General features: G+C 43.6%; 1 protein-coding gene across 1 annotated transcript in view; it reads right to left on the reverse strand.

Annotated features, from left to right (window-relative positions):
* Window positions 1–2,910: 2,910 nt before the first annotated feature.
* kiaa1109 (KIAA1109 ortholog) overlaps window positions 2,911–21,983 on the reverse strand; it is a 154,333-nt gene continuing 135,260 nt past the window's right edge. Inside the window, exons 84-90 of the mRNA XM_071207266.1 lie at window positions 18,509–18,726; window positions 15,964–16,215; window positions 13,344–13,547; window positions 8,635–8,829; window positions 8,126–8,260; window positions 5,118–5,277; window positions 2,911–3,778 (exon numbers count right to left, since the gene is read on the reverse strand). Coding sequence (XP_071063367.1) covers window positions 3,562–3,778; window positions 5,118–5,277; window positions 8,126–8,260; window positions 8,635–8,829; window positions 13,344–13,547; window positions 15,964–16,215; window positions 18,509–18,726 — 1,381 coding nt within the window. The 3' untranslated portion in view covers window positions 2,911–3,561. The remainder of the gene's footprint in view (window positions 3,779–5,117; window positions 5,278–8,125; window positions 8,261–8,634; window positions 8,830–13,343; window positions 13,548–15,963; window positions 16,216–18,508; window positions 18,727–21,983) is intronic.

The following is a 21,983-nucleotide window of genomic DNA, read 5'->3' on the forward strand; positions in this document are numbered from 1 at the left end:
AATTGTCCAAAATAACATAAAATGCATAGGGTTTTTTGTTAAGTAACATACTTTCGTCGCCGGCCGGCCGATACATACCGCGCATTAAGTGGGCCTGTCTGTCAATTAATCCCCGGGCCACTTTTTCCCCCCAGTCCGCCCCTGTAAGCCTACATAATATACTGTATAAATGTAGGCTGACGTTTCCAAACCTCTTTGACCAACATTTCTAATGATATTATCTCTGTTCGGTTTCTACTGTCATCTAATGAGGACTTATTCTGGAATGAGACGATGCATTTTCCTGTCAAAAGCTCAACTGTTATCTGTATCTGGTTCACTTCAAAGCTTTAAACCCTTAATATAAAAAAAAGTTCTGTATTCTGGAGATAAAATATACATTTTCCAGCATATGCATATTTAAACTTTTCTATTTTCAACATTCTCGCATTAAAGGACTTTCTATATATGCGATCACTATTGATTAATGCCACTTTTCTTTTACTTGCCGGCCTAAGGCAACAGATTTGTTTGACATCTCTGGCCACTTCATCACTTCTTCATGATTTCTATTCTGTTTCTCTTTTGAAATTCAGGCTGTGGACAGTAAAGCAAAGAGAGAGACATTAAGGAGGAGTTCACACTGGGACGACTGGCTTTTGACTCCATCTGCTGGTCACTCACTCGGCCTCCATGTTAATATGTATACAGTGTAGCTCTGTGAAGTGAAATAAATAAAAGAAAAGCGGTGTACGGAATATGTAAAATACAAGTGACTTCAAAGGAAATCGTGTGCAGCAAGCGGAATAAAAATCTCAAATAAGGTCCGGCCCTAGCATCAGGAAACAGATGTAAGTGTGCTCACACTGAGCTGTCTGGCTTTCCTCAAGCGACACTGCTGTAATCTCACAGCAGACATTACAGAGGAAGCCCGCTGTTCTCTTCCCTCCACAGTGCCCCCGCTCCCCTTCACCCGCCAACGCACCATCAAAAATGCAAAACCATGGCATGGAACCAAAAGATGAAAATGCTAACGGTGAGGGGGGATATCATAGTGGAAGAGATTAGCGCTGGGAGGGGGAGTCTTACACTCAAAGAGAGTTCTGTAATAACAAAACCCCGTGGTGAGCACAGCAGGCATTTATGGATTTGGAGCAGGGGGGCAAAGTATTCCGGCAAACATGGGAAGAAACGGATACATGTTGTTAGAAATGGTATCTTTCCACATGTGCTCATTAATTGACCTAAAAAGAAAAAGAAAAAGAAATTACTGCCTGAAGAAAATAAATGTGACGCCATTAAGAGCTTTGATTCTAACAATATGGGACACTTTGAAGGAACATAACCCATTCCCAGTTGATTAAAGTTACATTTAAGTTTTTTCAGGGAAAAATCCTTCCCACCTAAAGTAATGGATTTTAACGAGCGGTAAAAGGCAAACTGCTTTAAGATAACAGAAAGAGCACCACCTATGGAAATTACATTTCATGAAAAGCTGATTTAATGTTGTTCCTCCATAATAGAGCTTAGCATGTTTTGAAGTCAAAGATTTTATAAAATATCTTTGGGTTAGATTCCCAAAATAAGATCTCTGAATACCACCAACGCTCAAGTTTTGTTCTACGTCATTAAGTACATTGGTAAATACCCCACTGTTGCATTTCTTAAGCATCTAGGTTGCTAGCGGTTGCTAACAACATCATTACGCCAAACAGTAGCCGCCATTAGCTTAGCGGTGCGACCATGATGTTTTTTGTTTATAGCCTAACGTTAGCTTTTTACTTGGGATGTCAGAAGCTTCTATGTGTCGTAAAAATGGCAGTTGCCAACAAGAAACTAAATGAGATTCATAAACATCACTCCGAAAATGTAGTCATTTTAGCGACGAAGATGTAAGTCGTTTATTATACTTCTGGCAGTTGCATTTGCGCTTCAACAATCATAAAAGTCTTGTTAATATGGGGAGATTATCCTGCTTAACAAAACCTTTAAGAATTATAAACATGAGTTTGCCACAGATGGACTTTTTTTCTGCAATATTCAAAAATGGAACAATCCCATTGCTTTGTATTGAGGGAGCCGTTGCAATGTTAATGGCATGTCATGGCCATTTCTACTGATCATAATTCCATTGTTGAGGTCTACTAAAATAGATTTATATTGTTCAAAGTTCCAAACTCACATTGGTTTCTCATACAGCATCTCTGTATAGTATGTGTATTCACTCTCTGTCCTACACGGCTTGTTGGAGCTCCTGCCCCCCCCCCCCTCCCTGTGAGCCCACTGTGCTCTGATTGGTCAGCTCGCCCACTCTGTTCTGATGAGTCTACCACTATGGTCTACCACCGTTACAGCGGAACATCAGTGATTATGTGTTACAATGGCATTGCCAACCAGAAAATGACCCCAGTAAGGACAAACAGATGAGAATGCTGCGTGGGGTCTGGGTGCCGTGTTGGCAGGACGTTGCACGGCTCGCTGCTGCGAGGAGCGGATAGTGTGAGCTGGGTTCATTTCCTGCTTGCTGCGTGGGGTCTGCGAGACAGCTAGACATTGCGAATGCACACGGGAAGGGGGGTGCTGCAGCCCCCTCAGCACCCCATCTGCGAGGCTCCACTAGCACCCGCAACCCCCCCTGTGTTAGAGTTTTACTCGCAACAGGGTGTACTTTGAGGGTTTTGACTTCGCAGACCGTTTACATGCAGAGAAACCTTCGTAATACACAAGGGGACGGACATGACATGGAACCTTTAACTTCTTGGTCGTCCTAGAAAAAACATCATCACTACCCAACTTTATGTCAATGTATTTTAATAAAATAAAATAAAGCAGAATTAAACAATATCAATGATTTTCTGCCTTGACTTACAAACTATATCCCAGTAACATGCTGGCCCAAGGCATTTTTCAATGATTCAGACCAGAGCCTCGTTTAAAATTGAATGGCAATATTTTATTAAGTTAGGAAATCAACATATTTAAGAAACTTAATTATATACACTGGTTCTACTGTATGGATTTAAAAAAAGGACAAACAAAAGCTTGACACACCAAGCTCATACATGTTAAAGACATTTCACATACCCATAAATAGTGATGACTGCGCTAATCATGTGCCGTAACCTCTCAGTATTTATTTGTTCACATCAAAAAAAAAAAAAAAAAAAAATCAAGAACACGGTCACTGAACTGTTCTTAAATATCTTAAAACTACACTATAAAATACATAAAGCATATCTACCATGTGTTCCATGGGAAACAAAGAAAAGGCAATGGTATAAGAAATCATTTCTCATGAAATAGTGGTAAGCTTTAAAATAAACTTTCAAGCGATTTCATCAGTAAGGTCATTTACAACAGGTAAGAGAGGCAGGGGTTTTACCATTAAAGCAGGCGAATAACTCTATCTACTTTGTTCAAAATATACAGAAAACGACATTGGTGCAAAACGCTTCAGTCTGAGCCGCTTAGTGGCACAGACCACGTAAACAACTGAGCTGAAATTCATAGGCTGTTAAAATGGGTTGTCCAGTAGTGGCCTTTGTGATCCAGTGTGTAGTGACTTCAGTGAGTGACAGTTCCTCAGTGCTCCTCCTTGTCCCGCCCCTTCTTGTCCTTTTCGTCCTGCAGCGCGGTGCCCAGCTTCTTGATGAGCACCGACAGCACCTTGTCCAGCGGGTCCATCACCCCCCTCTGCAGCCACTTGGGAATTGTAGTCCGGGCGTGGTGGAAGCCTAGTTTCTGCAGGATGTAGTCCACACCCACCGGGTCGATCTTACGCCCTGTCCAGGAGATGAGCCTGAGGAACGAAGAAGGAAGGGTTCAGTTTAGGCCCTTTATCCACTTTTTCTGGCATAAATATATATAAAGAAATGTGTTTAATGTTCCGAAGACGGGATTAGCTTCGCCCCATGCCTTGAATCTATCAAGTTGGGCTACCCTCTACTCGTATTTTCACCATGAACACCAACCAGAGGATGCTTGCTCTCACTCTTTGTAGGACTAAGCTGCACTGCTACGGAGACAAAAGTAGAGCAGTCACCGTTGGCAACATCCAGGTCCTATCTGCTCAAACAAACAGGCCTTTCAGTCTTTGGTCGTTTCTGTGTGAACGTCACAAACAAAAGCTAGCTTCTCCTTGAATTTGTACAGTGTTGTCACGGGTGCGTTCTGAACGTAAAGTGCTTAGAGTGGCCGGACAAAAATGTCTCGGAGGCGCTCAGCGCAAAGACGCTGGGTAATTTCTCAATGGCCCCATGTTATGGCTCTGTTATTATTAGAAACCATTGTTAAAAAAACGCTGTGTGGTCCTTAGTCAACTGTAACATTTGCAACTAAGAGTATACTGTGTGGTAAAGTGTTTAATAGTAAAGAGACTCATTTGGTCTTTACAAGTTTAAAAAAGCAGGTATGTAGTAGGGATCGACCGATATGGCTTTTTCAAGGCCGATACCGATACCCGATATTTGGAACCGATATACATTTGCAGTAAAATCAGAAAATCTATAGTGTCAAAATGTAGAATAACACAAACTCCAACACAACTCAACACAACTTCTTTGAAATGCATTTAAGCATATATTATGTTTAATTAACTTTTAAACATCTTACAACTGGTTTCCTCTCCGTGCCCTTTTCTTTAGTGCAGGCATCTGCTATGAGTTAGAGAGAGACAAGAAGTGGGGCTGCAGGCTGACATGCTTAACTAACAATAATGCTTAATGTATTATATCAAACCAATGCCTGTCTATTTAGCATAAAATCCCAATAAGCTGCTAGCAACTGCAAAACACTAGTGTCTCCACTCGCAGCCCCCCCCCCCCCCCTCACTGGGAAGCTGATAGAATTGGATCATAAGATCGTGAACTTCGGTTTAACACATGTATGGCTCTGCCGCTCAGCGCCGCTACTTGCTTCAGTCTGTGTCTGCGTTCTTTCGCACCTGCCTGTAATCTGAGAAGTCCTTTAAAAATCCTTGTTCTGTATATTATGATGTGCATGGAGAGTCTGTGCGTCATTGGAGCAACACGGTCATAGAGACTGACGAATGCTCCTTCCTGTTGTTCCTCTGCAGCTCGGAATGAGCTTAATTCACGTCATCAGTCCTTTAACCAAACAAAGCCCTCCACTCCACTGACCTGAGGGTGGGCTCCAGGTGCCAGGTGTTGCACATGAACTCCCTCCAGTCCACCGTGGTGTAGTTGATGCCGTCGTCTTTGTCCGAGGAGCCATCATCGTGCAGGGCGGTCGGGCTCTTCTGCCCGGGGCGGGTCGCAAACATCCGCGGGGCGAACAGGGCTGGGGAGGTAAGAGAGGGGGGGAGGTAAGAGAGGGGGCATGAGGTCACTGCTGCTTCAACAGGCACACCACAACACAGTAGAGGAGTGAGTTCTTCAACCTGGGAATGAGTCAGCATTTTACCACTCCGGGTTCCCTGGTCTGGAAGTCTGTGGTTAGCACAAGCTAAGGACATTTTAATGAGTTGTCCCACGACATTAAATGTATCAGTAAATACTCCACTCTTGAATGTCTGAAGCTTCTGTGTGTCATAAACACACATAGAAGCTTGGTTAGAGCTAGCAACCCATAGCAGGCCGGTTCGAATCCCGAAGCCAGCTGAACAATTCAGGCAATGTCCTCCCCCGTCTCCCCCGTCTCCCCCTTTCTACACTAATATCTGCAATAAAGGCCCTCTTGCCCAAACATACCTTTAAAAACCCCCCGCATTAGCTAACAAGTCACTACATTGGATAACTAAACATTACATTACATGTCATGTCACTTGTTAGACACTTTTACCCACAATGACTTAGTACTGTGGGCAATCCTGACAGGGGAAACTTGGGGTGCGACATGCTGACTGCAGTGGGATTTCAACCAGTGCACCACTAATCCAACATCAGCGCACTATCTCACTGAGCCACAACTTCCAGCACCAACATCATCACACCAAAAATTAGCCACTTTTAGCTTAGCGACTGTTCTGTAGTAATAGCCTAACGTTAGCTTTTTACTTCTGTCAATGGCATTTACGCTTCAAAACTCATAAAGTGGTGTTATAGAGTGGTGCAGTGATGAAGTGTTTTCGTAGGCCAACCCGTAAGTTAGCATTGCAAGGGCTCCCTTGACAAAAAACTAAGTACATCATCATCGTGCAGCTAAAGGCGGACTCTTCCGGGCATCATGCCGTTTAGCAGTTATTTTAGTCACCTGTTAGCAAGCACACATTTTATGAAACATAAAAGCGTCAGACATTCACGAGTGGAGTATTTAATGACATATTTTATATTGTAGAACCAAACATGAAAGGGTTAACATCTCATAAAGGTGGGGAAGGTAATTCACTTCAGAAACACTTTTTGTTATATTCCATGGAATGCTCTTAACATCCCGATAGCAATGAATACATGAAATGCTTTGACAAGAAATCCATAAAAAACGTCATCTGTGGCGCTGTAAAAAGCACGACCAATCATTTAGCCGGCCCGGCTAAAGTAACTGGATGGCCTACCTGCCTGTCAGCCTTCCATCTGTGCACAAACTTATCTCGTGCCCTCATTGGTCATGTGCGCGTTCGTGTGTGTTGGAGGAGGGGCTCTGTAAGGAAGTGGCAGATTTGTTCCGGTTGTGTAAATTATAAAATTCTAGCGCACTCGAGCTGGTTTCTCCAAAATGACCTACCCCACCTTTAAGCTTGTGCTAACCAAAGATCTTTTTTCAAGCGTCTAACCATAAACACGTTAAAAAATGCTGACTAATTTGCGGGTTTACCACTTGTGTTTTATACTACTCTGAGTGGAGACATCCTGCAGAACAAAACGTGTAAGTGTGATAAACGTGTGTTTGCAGCTGATTTTATTTTCTGCAATATTCAAAAGATATCCTTTGTCGATGGACGCCTTGTGATGCTCACTTCTGGGTCGGCCTACATTATTTCCTCATCCCTACACCACTCTACACAGATTCATGATAGTCCCTGAAGGCAGTCGGCACGGCACCTTGATGGTATAGATCTCTACTCCATTCAAACGTCCTGCTCTAATGAATCCAGACGGATCAAACTGATGGAATATCTCGCCTCCTCTCCCTCTCTATTCAGCAGCAGAATCAACAGAACAACTCACGGCACCACTCTAATTGTCCCGAAGAATGTGAACTCGTCTGCGTAAAGGCTGCTAATTTGTTAGAAAAAAAAATAGATTATCATTAAATCCATTTTTTATTGGCCCTCAGCTAATTCTAAAAGTATAATGGAATATGACCGACATCTGAAACTCGTGCTCCACTTATAATGTTCGTCTTAAATATATGTAGAAATATATATTACACAGTATTCATGTGTTAATAAGGCCAATGTTTGTTGATAAAAAAAGCCCAAGCTTGAAGTACCAAAACATTTTGTAACAAAATCACCCTATGGTGAGCTGTGATGTAGTCCGTTTTCTTTCTTTAAGCATATCCAATTATTAAGAATAATTGACCTACATTTAAAGGTGGGGTAGGTAATTTTGGAGAAACCAGCTCGAGTGCGCTAGAATTTGAAAATACACAACAACAAATCTGCCACTTCCTTACAGAGCCCCTCCTCCAACACACACGAACGCGCACATGACCAATGAGGGAACGAGATAAGTTTGTGCACAGATGGAAGGCTGACAGGCAGGTAGGCCATCCAGTTATTTTAGCCGGGCCGGCTCAGATGACATTTGTTTATGGATTTGTTGTCAAAGCATTTCAGATATCCATTGCTATCAGGATGTTAAGAGCATTCCATGGAATATAACAACAAGTGTATCTCGAGCCGGTTTCTCAAACGTACCTACCCCACCTTTAATTGATTTAGCTAAATTATAACTTATAAACGTCACATGTGGCCCAGCCCTCTGTATGTTTCTCTGTATGTGGCACTCAGTGAAAACACTTTGCACATCCCTGCACTATATGATATTGATATTTGTAGGTGTCTTAAATATGTTCTGCTGCTGCCCCCGCCCTCCACAGGACATTGTTTAGCTTCCGTCTGTTTGTTATTACCAAATTAGGGGCATGCGGACCATCTACTGCAGGCTACACTCACTACTGGAAAGGATCTGATAAAACCCCACTTCCAACAATCCCTCTAAGTAATGAATGAATGATGTGAAACCTTTCTCCTTCTCCTTCAGGTATGCAGAAACCAGGTCGTGGAGGAACATGATGAGCTCCGCGTCCATGGTGACACAGATGTGGTCTGTGAATTCTGTCACCACGCTGCACTCCACTTTGGGTTTGCTGTCGGTGTCTGGAAAAAAAAAGGAAAAAAAAGATCTGAAGCAGAGACAAACCATTGCTTCTCAGACTCAACCTTCTTCAACACCGTTAGCATTAGCGTTAGCAAGCCTGATATACTCGGGTTGAAAGATAGGGTTAGGTTGAGTTGAGTTTATATCTAAGTGTACACAATTAGTATAACATATGGTCATGGGGGCTGTGGTTTTTGTTAGAGGAAAAAAGGAAAACGCATTTTTTTACAGATAATTCTTTTTTTTTTGTGATTCTGCCGAGGTCATGTTAGTCAAGAGCAACATTTTCCACAATATTTGTTGACTCATGTTATGTAAAGATACAGTGTGACCTTAAAAAGACAAAATATTTTATCATACTCCATTTCATCACCTGTTAGCGAAGGTTCTTCAGGATCCTGTACGTGGATTGACTTGAAGTCCAGTTGCATTCTGGGAAGAGCAAAGATGGTCTCCGTCTCGTGGTTGTAGCTGGAGGAGCTGCGGAAGCTGCTCAGCAGGCTGGAGCTCTTGGCAGCCGCTCCGCCCTCCTGGTTGTTGGCCTCAGCGTTCCTGAGCAGGTTCAGCTCTGAAACGGGAGATAAGACGTGTGGAAAGTCTTTAAGGTCGTGTTCACACCGCTCTGCTCCCATGCTTTGGGAAATACTATCTGCACCTGCTTTACATGGAAGATAAGCAGCTGCTCGCAAAGCCAGACAGAAAGGGAAAGAGAAAACGCTGTGTCTGTCTTCTTTAAGTCAAAGCTGTCTGAAGTTGAGAAATGCTTAAAGTTTGAGAAGCTACTACAATGAAGCAACCATTTACCTCTTAATGAGGTTACTCGAGATGAAGCGAGTGCAGTTTAAAGCACTAACCGTGCATCCATTCTGATTTCATCAAGGTTAGAATGTTGTATATCTTAGATAGGCGCTGATTTAAATGTGCTGTTACAGAACTCTACTGTATTATACTTTTATATCAACAAAGGTAGTGAGTACGCACTAAAAACATGCAGTTTGTTTGATAAGAGATGCGCAGATCTCCAGAGGATTGATATTGCCTCCAATAGTGGTTCTGGAATGAGTCCAAAACCCAGGAATGAGTTAGCATTTCAGCACTGCGTCCTTCCTCGTCTCAAAGTTTATGGTTTTTAATGTGTTTTTAGTTAGAAGCCTGAAATAAGGTCTTTGCTTAACACAAGTTTAAGAGATTTTTTGACCTAATACCTCGATGTAACTCGTTTTGTAGCCTAACGTTAGCTTTTGACTTCTTAAGATTGCATTTACGCTCAAAAATCCAAACATGTGACGATTATCCTCCAGAACAAAAGCAATGTAAATATCATAAAGGTGTGTTTGCCATAGAGATTATTTTATGCAATATTCCGAAAACCAATGTCATAAAACAGGGGTGCCCAACTAGTCGATCTCATCTCGAAGTTTGTCGATCGCGAGATGTGTCGATCGCGAGATGTGTCTAAAAATAGAACAACAATATTCTGTTTTATCGTTAATGTCCTATAACAGGGCTATTCAATTAGTTTGGAATGGGGGCCGGTTGATGAAAATGATCCAAAGCAAGGGGCCGGGAAAAAAATGGCTTGAAATATGAGCAATCATATTAAGAGCTTCAGATAGTAATTACTACAGCAGGTCACCCTTGAAAAAGAGATCAATGATCTCAATGGGATTCACCTGCATAAATAAAGGTTTGAAATGAAATGACTACAACAGCATAGTGGAGTGCATATATTTTGTTTAATTAAATCGAACATAGCCCCAAGGCCTTTATAAATGGCAAGTTCAGAACTCAGTACATGTGAAGCTAGTATAACCATCAACATCATTAGATTTAGATTAAATGAGCTAATAATTCACACAAAATAGCAATTTAGGGCCATACACAAACTACAGTGCATATTATGGTATAACAATTAAGACAAGTGAGCCATACCACATCAATTGCTTAATTAAAAGCAAAAACAATTATCAAAAGACTTGTATTAATTACCAAACCACAACACACAGCCTTTTAAAACTCAAACCTTTTTTGATTAACATAGTGATAACTGACATATATGCAACCAACTTGGCAGATATGTGCCATCTAATGAGAGAAATGGCATGTTTGCGATTTAGCAAGAGCAGGGAAGTCGGGAGTATACGTTGTAGGGATCGACCGATATGGCTTTTTCAAGGCCGATACCGATACCGATTATTAGTAATCAAGGAGACCGATAACCGATATTTGGAACCGATATACATTTGCAGTAAAATCAGAAAATCTATAGTGTCAAAATGTAGAATAACACAAACTCCAACACAACTCAACACAACTTCTTTGAAATGCATGTAAGCATATATTATGTTTAATGAACTTTTAAACATCTTACAACTGGTTTCCTCTCTGTGCCCTTTTCTTTAGTGCAGGCATCTGCTATGAGTTAGAGAGAGACAAGAAGTGGGGCTGCAGGCTGACATGCTTAACTAACAATAATGCTTAATGTATTATATCAAACCAATGCCTGTCTGTCTAGCATAAAATCCCAATAAGCTGCTAGCAACTGCAAAACACTAGTGCTAGCTAATGTTTTGCAAACTATTAAAAGTGAGGCTATTACAGTAGACCTAACGTTAGACTAGTAGCCTCACTTCTAATATTTTGCTAAACATTTGCTAGATACATGTTGGCTAGCTAATGAGCTTCACATATCAACCTGAAAAACTGCGAGGCTCCACTCGCAGCCCTCCCTCCGCACCCGTTACTCCGCTGCGAGACGCTGCACGCACCCCAACTCTGACTGACTTCCCGCGTCCCTGTGTAACTGGGAAGCTGATAGAATTGGATCAATAGATCGTGCTGTTTTTGCAACTTCAGCATAGGGGATTGGGATGTTTATTGAACTTCGGCTTTCAACTGATTTACCTTCAGATAGCGCTGTGGGCGGGACATTGCTCGTGTACAGAGCCAAAGTGTTATCAGCAATTTTATAAAAAAAAGGCCGATACCGATAATCGGTCAAATGAGGAATATCGGCCCCGATAATCGGCCTGGCCGATAATCGGTCGACCCCTAATACGTTGTCATGGCAATACGCATACAGTGATGCAGATGTTAGTCAGTGAGGGATGCTCGATTATTAGTTTTTATGGCATTCATGTGTGAGAATGCTGATTTGCACGTGTAAGTCGAGCCAAACTCAGCTGTGGAGCCACATCTTCCAGCCTAGCGAACAGTCCCTGTGTTCAGCCCGACATCGCAGGGGCCCCATCCGTTACAAGCATGTTAATACGATCCAATCCCACCTTGTGCTCCTTGAAAAACGAAACCACTTTGTGGAACATCACCTCACCGGTCGTGTGTCCATCCAAAGGAATTAATCCAAGTAGATCCTCCCGAAAGCACTCACCATCAACAAATCTAACAGAGGCACAGCTGTGCAACATCGCTGCTGTCAGTGGATTCATCAATAGCTAGCTAGCGACATAACCTCCGCCTGTCTCAGTTTGTCCAAGAGAATCTCAAAAACGTCCGATGCAAGGGTCTCCACTCTCCTTGATGTTGACGTGTCAGAAATCGGAATGTTCTTAATTGAGTCAATAACGCTTTTTCTGATTTTCTCATCTGCAACCACTTCCTCAATTGATGCAAGCATACACTCTTTGACCGTCTCTGCGTCCGTAAAAGGCCTTTTCTTTTTGCCTAATATCCAGGCCACTCGTAGGGACGCTGCGGTAGCTCTCTCTTGGTCAGTGCAAGCCCGAAACAGGGAGCTACGTCTTTGGTCATAGCACGAAGTTAGCCCCAAAATCTTCTGGCGGTGAGCATCAGAGCCCGCCGGAAAAGTGGTGTCAAAGTTGGCGTGTCTTAAAATGCTTTCTCAAGTTGTACTCTTTACACACCGATAAACACTCATTGCAGATTAAACACACAGGCCTCCCACTGACATTTACATACAAGTACTTCTCTTCCCACTCGCTGTTGAATTGCCGGTTTTCGGTGTCAAACTTTCGTTTTTTTAACGTAGAAAGAGACATTTTGATATCCAACTATGCTGACCAGGTTTGATTAATCGTACCATTGGCGCAAACCGTCGAAGGTGCGCGAGCTTGTAGTGAACGGCAGCGCGAGCCGCGAGGACGTGCGCAGAGACGCAATAAATGACAGGAGTTGCTAGTAGGTGGGTTCCAAACCCAAGCCCGCCAATGTTTTCAGGCAATGTCTTCCCCTCTATCTCTCAATGTAACACCCTCTCAGGAATAAAAGCACTCTGGCCCAAAAAAAAAAAAAGTTCAATTAATTTTTTTTTTTAATTAAACTTTCATTTTTTTTTTTTACTTTTTAACATTATACTCAAAGGGCCAGTAAATATCACCCGGGGGCCGGATTTGGCCCGCGGGCCGCCAATTGAATAGCCCTGTCCTATAACATAATCTTCCTGTGCCAGAATAATGCACTTGAACGCATCAAAGCTTTGTGATTGGCTTGACCCCATGTGTCGGGCGTGGCTGGTGGGCAGTGGGCACTAGTTCGCTGACGTTGTCCGTGGCAACAGGAGTGACAGTCCGCACACACACAAGACCGCAATTATGGCAGAAGCAAAAAAGCCCAAAATATATAATTTTCACTCCGAGTGGGAGAATGATTATGTTTGTATCTATTCCAATTCAAAGTCCATCTGTCTCCTGCAATGCGAGCGTGGCTTTATCGAAGAAGGGTAATTTAGGAGCGGCATTTCAAAACAGTGCACAAACGCTACGAGACGGAATTCCCTCCTAATTCTGCCCTACGCTCCAAAAGGGGAGGGGCCTGAGAGGACAGCTAAATGCACAGCAGTCCATTTTCACCAGGCCCAACAATAAGAGCAAGGCTGCTCCCATAGCATCTTATCGTGTCAGTCACGTTCTTGAGAAACACATGAAGTCATTATTCCATATAGTGTTTTCACTATTAGACATGGCAAGCTGATTCCAACAAGTTATTCAGATTTAACATTTGGAAAAAGAGAGCGTTGGATGTTTGAATCGTAAAAGTTGGAACATGCATCCCTGTGACCTCAGGATGCAAAATAAACGATTCACGTTGATAAATGAAACCAGTTACCTTCGTTCCTCATGGCAGTGACGTAGTTGAACCATTCTTTGACCGTGGCCACTCCATGTGGGGGGTTTTCATGCCGCCTCCGGGTTATTTTGGTTATGGTGGCCATGGGGCTCTCCAGGGCCCCGCAGGGCTTGGTCACCATCGTGTTATGACCAAGATGGAAGTCCAGTGTCTGCACTATGTAGGTGGAATCATCTTGGGAGCCTGGGACAGGAGCAGAGTCAGTGATCAAAGGGTGATTAAAGACAACAACTCTCATCATTGTCTGGCATAGAGAAAATCATTGGATGTGATTTAGGGCTGCACGATTTTGGGAAAAAATCTAATTGCGATTTTTCTGACAAATATTGCGATTGCGATTTGCGATATTTGTTTTTAAGCGACCCAACGGAAGTTTATTGTAAAATGCGGCCATAACTCCAGCTAGGAAGGTCGTATCAACGTGCTCCCGTCTCTATCACCCTCGCAGCCCGAGCTACGAGTGAAAGAACTAAACTTACATGAAACTTCCGTTGGGTTGCTTTAAAGTCAAGCTTCAGTTTAAGATTCACCCTGTGATAGAAACATGTGATGGAGCATCACTGACCTGACTCAGAAACCATCTAGGAAAGCTCCATTGGAAGCCATTTGGAAAGGGCAGACACTTTCAAAAGCACTTGGCAGGTGATTGGATCAATATGTCTATCACCTTCTATCATGGGCTACTTCTGATTGATTAACAATGGCTGGTACATGTGGAGCACAGCACTTCTGATTGGTGTGGATGACTGACACACAATAATAATAAAAAAAAGGTTAAAAAAAATATATATATTGTAAAAAAAAAAAAAAAAAGTAAAAAATCGCAGGCTTTGCGATTTCATTATTGCATCATTTAAAATCGCGATTTCGATTTAAAATGATGTGATTAAGATTCTTGTTTACCACCTTTTGACAATTTCACATGTTCATTTATATATTTTAATACATTTACAGTACTTCAGTTCCATTCTTAATGCAGTTCTTTTACATTAAATATAGTTATTTTACAGTATAGTATAAGTATTTTTTACTTAAAGTGGACCTATCATGCAAAATGCACTTTTGTAAGTCGTTTATATGAATATGTGTCCCCGGTGTGTCAGGGAACTCACCAATGGCGCGTTTCCACTGCAGCGGGTAGCTCGCTTTAAGCGTGCCGAGCCGTGCGGGGCCCGTTTTTGGTTGCGTTTCCACTTGGCCTAGTTTTGGCCCGGGGCTACTTTTTCACCTTTTTTCTGGCCCGACTAAATCGTGGTTCTAGGGCCAGGAACAACCAGGCTGAGTCGGGCTGAGTATGCTAAACTAGAGAGAGAATGACCGTGATTTAATTATAATACACGTTTCAAAATGATGCCGAAGTAACAACATACTGATACCGGTTAGTAAAGACCATGAATTAATGCTTTGACAAGTCTGCAGACAGACGGCAGGCGAAAAACCCTTTTAAAATGCGTGCTTTCTAAATGGAGCTTGGCTAAGCCAACGTTATATATGCTCCGACCGTCCACACTCACAGCAACGGCCTATACAGACATAAATAAACCAGCGACTGTATTCGCCATGACACAGGCAGTCTGTGGTTTGTACTTGTTTAACTTTTGTCTAGTTTCTGAACAGATATGAGGAGCTGTGAGCTCTGAGTGCTAAGAGCTAACGGCTGTGTTGTTTTTTGGGGCTCTCATTGAAGATGACGTCACGGCTCCCCCTACACTGCGTTACTATAGTAACTACCCCAGTTCCTAAACTGTAATGGAAGCGCAGCATTAAAGTGAGCCGGGCCTAATAAGGCCTAACCAAACCGAGCGAGGCCTGCAGTGGAAACGCGCCACAAGTGTCAGAAAACACAACCCTCTCTCTTTTCCTCGATACCCAAATCTCTAAAAACGGGGCTGCAACGCATCTGATACAGACTGATACAGATTTGAAATATCTCTGACGTCAGAAACGAGGAGCTCCGCCTATATGGGCAACTCTCCACCTATCAGGAGGAGACAGCCACGGTCATTGCCGTTCGAGAGAGCTGGAGACGCTGTAGTACATATGTCAGGCCTGTAGGTGGCGCTGTAGTCTGCCACAAAAGCAGCGAAGAAGACTTCTCACAGAATCAGCTCTTGCAAAAACAGGGATAAAAAAGAGCAAATAGAGCGAAATGAGGCATGGCTAAAATGCATGATCTGTTTGGTATTTTGAAAAAAAAAACATGTTTTATATAGGTATGGCCCTACAAGATATTATTCAAATATAGCATGATAGGTCCACTTTAAGTAGAGGATCTAAAAATGTTTCCACCACTGCTTGAACAGAAGCTGAGAGCTTTAAGAGGCATGACCTCCAACAGATTATTATCGAGTTACGTTTGGGGATATTAGACATTATTGGGAAATTCTCCAAATTAGCATATGAGTCATGGCCAAAAATGTGTTTTGTGAGCCCTCCAGGCTTCTTCAGATATTTTGTTCAAAAATAATGGTATGAAGACAGAAGGTCAACCCAAGAAAAAAGTATCCAGCTGCGACGACAGCCATTTGTCCCGTCTACTTCCTTTTAACTGTTGATTATGTAGTGATTTTTTTGTTCCATCTGGAAAATTCTGTCTCACCGTCCTCCCAGATCTTCTGAGCCTCCGTCCAGAAGGCGATGTTAGGCTCCTCCAGGTGGAACAGGGCCCAGGACTTGGAGCGGAAGTTGGGCCCGTGGAAGCAGGCCAGGGTCATGTGGTTGCCGTGGAGACTCATGGAGCCGCCCAGCTGCACAGCGTCCTCGGGCAGAGGCATCTGGAAGAGGGAGATGTGGCAGCCGGCAATCACCTTCAGAACCCCGGGCCAGTGGCGGTGATGAGCTGCGTCCATGTCTGTGAGACGGAGACAGCAGGGGACAGAGTGAGACAGAGAGAGACAGAGTGAGACAGAGGGAGGCAGAGTGAGACAGACGGAGGCAGAGTGAGACACAGAGAGATACAGAGTGAGACAGAGTGAGACACATAGAGAGACAGAGTGAGACAGATGGAGACAAAGTGACACAGAGTGAGACACAGAGAGAGACAGAGGGAGACAGAGTGATACATAGTGACACAGAGGGAGACAGATGGAGACAGAGTGACACAGAGTGAGACACACAGTAGGGAGACAGAGTCAGACAGAGGGAGACAGAGTGACACAGAGTGAGACACACAGTAGGGAGACAGAGTCAGACAGAGGGAGACAGAGTGAGACAGAGAGAGACAGAGAGAGACAGAAGGAGACAGAGGGAGACAGAGGGAGACACAGAGAGAGACACAGAGGGAGACATAGGGAGACAGTGTGAGACACAGAGAGACAGAGGGAGACACAGAGTGAGACATAGGGAGACATGGTGAGACAGAGTGAGACAGAGTGAGACAGAGTGAGACAGAGTGAGACAGAGGGAGACAGAGTGAGACAGAGGGAGACAGAGTGAGACAGAGTGAGACAGAGGGAGACAGAGTGAGACAGAGTGAGACAGAGGGAGACACAGAGAGAGACACAGAGAGAGACACAGAGTGAGACAGAGGGAGACATGGTGAGACAGAGTGAGACAGAGGGAGACAGAGTGAGACAGAGAGAGACAGAGAGAGACAGAGGGAGACAGTGTGAGACAGTGTGAGACAGAGGGAGACAGAGTGAGACACAGAGAGAGACACAGAGGGAGACATAGGGAGACAGTGTGAGACAGAGAGAGACAGAGGGAGACAGAGTGAGACAGAGGGAGACACAGAGAGTGAGACAGAGGGAGACATGGTGAGACAGAGTGAGACAGAGGGAGACAGAGTGAGACGGAGGGAGACAGAGTGAGGCAGAGTGAGACAGAGTCAGACAGAGTCAGACAGAGGGAGACAGAGGGAGACAGAGGGAGACAGAGTCAGACAGAGTGAGACAGAGGGAGACAGAGTGAGACAGAGTCAGACAGAGGGAGACAGAGTCAGACAGAGTGAGGCAGAGTCAGACAGAGGGAGACAGAGGGAGACATAGTGAGACAGAGTGAGACAGAGGGAGACAGATGGAGACAGAGTGAGACACAGAGGGAGACAGAGGGAGACAGAGTGAGACAGATGGAGACAGATGGAGACACAGAGTGAGACAGAGGGAGACATAGGGAGACAGAGTCAGACAGAGTGAGGCAGAGTCAGACAGAGTGAGGCAGAGTCAGACAGAGGGAGACAGAGTGAGACACAGAGTGAGACAGAGTCAGACAGAGTGAGGCAGAGTCAGACAGAGTGAGACAGAGTCAGACAGAGTGAGACAGAGTCAGACAGAGTGAGACAGAGTCAGACAGAGTGAGGCAGAGTCAGACAGAGGGAGACAGATGGAGACAGAGTGAGACAGAGGGAGACAGAGTGAGACACAGAGTGAGACAGAGGGAGACATAGGGAGACAGAGTGAGACAGAGTGAGGCAGAGTCAGACAGAGTGAGACAGAGGGAGACAGATGGACATGGTGCTAAAAGGAATTGTTTCTGCTATTTTCTATATTTCTTTTGTTATCTTAAATTGTCTATACATGTACTTTCTTCGGATTACAAACTCATGTTTAAATTAAAAATAATACAAAAACTGCTAATCTTTTTCTACTGTGTAAATAAACAATACTGCACATTGTGTAGTCAATATACGTGTTATGTCTATTTTCACACAACTTCTACATATTAAATAGAATTAATTCAATTTAAATATAGATCTTTTTAAATAAATAAGAACATAAATACAATCCACAAAAATAAATCTAATGGAGGATGATCATAAAAAAGTTAACATATGTTGAGTTTTAGTCTGACTACAAGCAGTGCTATGTGTAGTGGACTGGGATCTATCCTCAGAGTCATCAGTAGTATTTCCACTTTGTTTCAAAGTCAAACTTCATCAAGGATCTGTCTCTGTGTTGTGCTTTCTATATCACCATAGAGCCTTCACTGCATGTACGCTTCCTGGGTTTTTTGTTTGTTGCTAATTATCTCATGTTCCATTACATGCAATGGTTGAGACACATTGCCTTCTGTGCGATACAAATGAAGCGCATTAGAATTACAAATCAGTTCACTTCCTGTCAGACACGGCTGCCTGGGCCTCTCGCTGTGCATTCCTTATGATGCAGAGACATGTCTTCCAGCAGTATAGAGAGACGCATGCTTACAGAGCTCTGCAGACCCTTTCTCCGTGTTGATGACGGGGGTTTTGGGGGGCAGGTAGGGGCCGGGGCCCCAGGTGGAGAGGGCCCGCTTGCTGGTGTCGAACTGCTGGGTGAAAAACTCCTGCAGCTTCATGCCGATCTTGATGAGGTCGGGTGTGGTGGAGCGTGAAATGATCACCTGGAAAATGTCCCACTGCAGGTCTCCGTGGACGAAGATTTCACTGGAAGGGAGAAGAGATGATGGGGGAAACATGACAAACAGGAAGGGAAATAATATCAAGGCAGCTCAGATTTGTAGAAAACATTAAAGAAAGGCAAAATGCAGATGGTCATAGTTTAGATTAAACACCACTGCATCTGCTGCGACAGATCTGTAGAATCATTCTGTTACACTGGCTTGCCAAGTCATTAAGAGAACTCTAAAGAAGAGGAACTTGTTCTAAAGTTCTCCTCATGCAGGTATCTGTGTGAACATAATGTCAGGTAGTACTAGATTTACTAAGAAATAAGACGAAAGCGAGACTGGTGCAGAAACTCTAAAGGGGAAACTAACAAAAGAGTTACTTAACCCGTACAAAGGAGACGGAAAGAGCCTGTCCAACGGGCCGCTGCACATGCTCCCCTAGCAGGCTGCCAAGCACACGGCCTGCTGCTGTGCCGCTTGCACTGATTTAAAATGAGCTAATATACATATACATTTTGAGAAATTGCCCCCTTTTATACAAAAGAGCCTTTTCTGCAAATACAATCCAATTGAAAAAGATAATAATAATAAAAATAAATTCAATTTATTTAGCGCTTCTCATCTGCCACGACAAATCCCGAAGCGCTTCACAACAGACGACACTGATAACATTTAAGAGATAACAAATAAAAAAAAAATCTAAATCAATAAAATAAATAAATAAAGTCCGAGATAGCGATACAAGTTTATTGGAAGGCCTGCCGAAATAAGAGGGTCTTAAGGCCGGTTTTGAAGACCTCGGTGGAAGGGGCAGATCTCAGCTGATCTGGGAGGGAGTTCCAGAGGCGCGGGGCGAATGAGCAGAAGGCTCGGCCTCCCATCGCTCGGAGACGGGTGCGGGGGATGTAAAGAACAGGGGCCTGGCTGGAGCGGAGAGAGCGGGTAGATGTCTGGGTACGGATGAGGTCACAGAGGCATTTTGGGCTTTGGTAAGTCAGGAGCAGAACCTTAAACTGGATCCTGTAGTGGACTGGGAGCCAGTGTAGTTGTTCAAGTATGGGGGTTATGTGTGCGGACCTTTTTGAACCGGTGAGAACTCTGGCTGTGCTGTTCTGGACAAGTCGCAGGCGGTTGATGGATTTGGCTGGGAGACCGGAGTGCATTGCAGTAGTCTAGTCTTGAGAAGACGAGGGCATGAACCAGTCTTTTGGTGTCATCGGTTGAGAGGGAGGGCTTCAGTCGGGAAATATTTTTCAAGTGAAAGAAGTAGGTCTTGGTGATGTGTTTGATGTGGGCTTGGAAACACAGAGTGGGGTCAAACCTCACACCGAGGTTGGTGACAACGGAGGAGAGAGGAATGAGCTGACCGTCAAGGGAGGGGCTGATGTTGGCGGCCTCGGCCAGCTGGTCGGTGGTGCCCATCAGGATTGCCTCCGTGTTGCTGCTGTTGAGCTGGAGGTAGTTGGTGGTCATCCAGGAGCAGATGTCTTCCAGGCAGGTGTTTAGGGTTTGGATAGTGGTGGTGGGGTTGGGTTGTGTTTCATATAGACCTGGTGTCTAGATCTAATGGCCTAATGCAGTCACAGTGAAGTGTTAGCTTCAAATGCACTTTTCACAAGTGGCCCTAATCTCTCATTTAAAAAGCAAACACAAAGGTTAAATGGTCAAATAGTGTCTCTTTGCTTTTGTAATTAGTACGTTTGGAAAAGGTGGCCCCTTTCTGCAACACAGTCTGTGTTCCAACAGATCAGCGTAGATGCCTAATGCAATACAAGTGAAATATAAGCTTTAGTAAGTTATCTAACAACACGTCTAAGTCATCAAACTTAACATTTTAAGACTTTCTCAGAATTCTGAGATTAAAGTCAGAATTAAAGTCTGTCGGGTTGAGACTTTGAAGTCAACATTCTGCCTTCATTCTCAGAATTGTGGTTATTTGGTAACCTGTTTGCAGAGCTTCCCTTTGGTGTGTATGTGTTGTTGTTTAATAGTGAGTTAATGGTCCAGGGGCTGTTTAAGGAAATGTATTTGTTTTAGGGTTGCTGTCTCGGAACTTTTTTAAAAGCTGTTTGTTACTTAGGAGTAGCCATGCTTACAGATCATTAAGAGGATCATTATATGAATATTGTGTTTCCACTTATTAGTCTCTAGAGAGCTACTGATCTTTAGTTGTGAAGACAGACATCATATGCATTTCTCACAAATAGCCCTAATTAGTAACTCTCAAAGCACCTGCAACGAGTGAATGCAGCCCTATATGCACTGCAATGCAAATACACAGGCCCCGGTGCGCCTGTGTTATTTGCATGTATTTAAATTGGGTAATGTGTTTATATCAGGCGCAGATTGTTCCCCTTTCTATTCAAATGAGCCTTTGTGTAAAGTACACAAATACAGTCCAGCTCACACAGACAGCACTAATAGCCACTCGCAGTGACAGTGACATATTAGAGGGTTACAGGTAAATGGAGCACATGTATATGGGGGGTCCCGGCCAGACTTTCCACTGTTGGAAGCGTCGTCATGCTCCACTGAAACTCATTTATGTTGGGATGTAATGACAGTTGCTTCTTGAAGAATAAATGAGCTCCCCTACATGTCGTTTTTTGAAGAGACATGACAGAAATGAGGGAAGAAAGATTGATACATTAAAACATCCTACCCTTAAGAAGTGTCTGCCGCCTCACACCTTAGACTCAGAGAAACGGATCTCAATCAGAGACATGGCTCCTATTGTATACATTATTTCCCTCTTTTCTGGCACGTTTTGTCAGCTTTAGAAATGCCTGGTGCCCCGCGGGATAGCTCAGTGGTTAGAGCTGGCAGCCAATAAGCAGTCAGCGCTGCCGAGCCATCAGACATGAGTGGGATATTTACTGACAAAACGTGAACATATTGTACACGTGTCTTAACCACGGATTGTATTTCAGGCATCTAACCAACATCATGTTCAAAACACCCTTACTTCAAGATGTAAGGACAGGAAGTGGTACAATGCCACAAGTATTTTCCGTGTTTCAGGAATCATTTCTACACCACTCTATATCTTTACCTGTAACAGCATCACATTATCCCCTCTGTCCCATGTCCTTCATAGTGTCCCACCGGCCCTGCTATGGAGTCTCGCACTGCACTGCATCAAAACACCTCAAACACCTTTATACTTTGCTACATGGATAATTATGATCAGATGCAACCATTCTGATTCATACAAATAGTTCTTTGTCGGACCTTGCTGCTAGAAAAGCAATTGCAAGGAAATGGTCTTAACCGGGCAGCCCATCACGGTATGAT

Source organism: Pseudochaenichthys georgianus, chromosome 22 (genome assembly GCF_902827115.2).
Source record: "Pseudochaenichthys georgianus chromosome 22, fPseGeo1.2, whole genome shotgun sequence".
Classification (NCBI taxonomy): Eukaryota; Metazoa; Chordata; class Actinopteri; order Perciformes; family Channichthyidae; genus Pseudochaenichthys; species Pseudochaenichthys georgianus.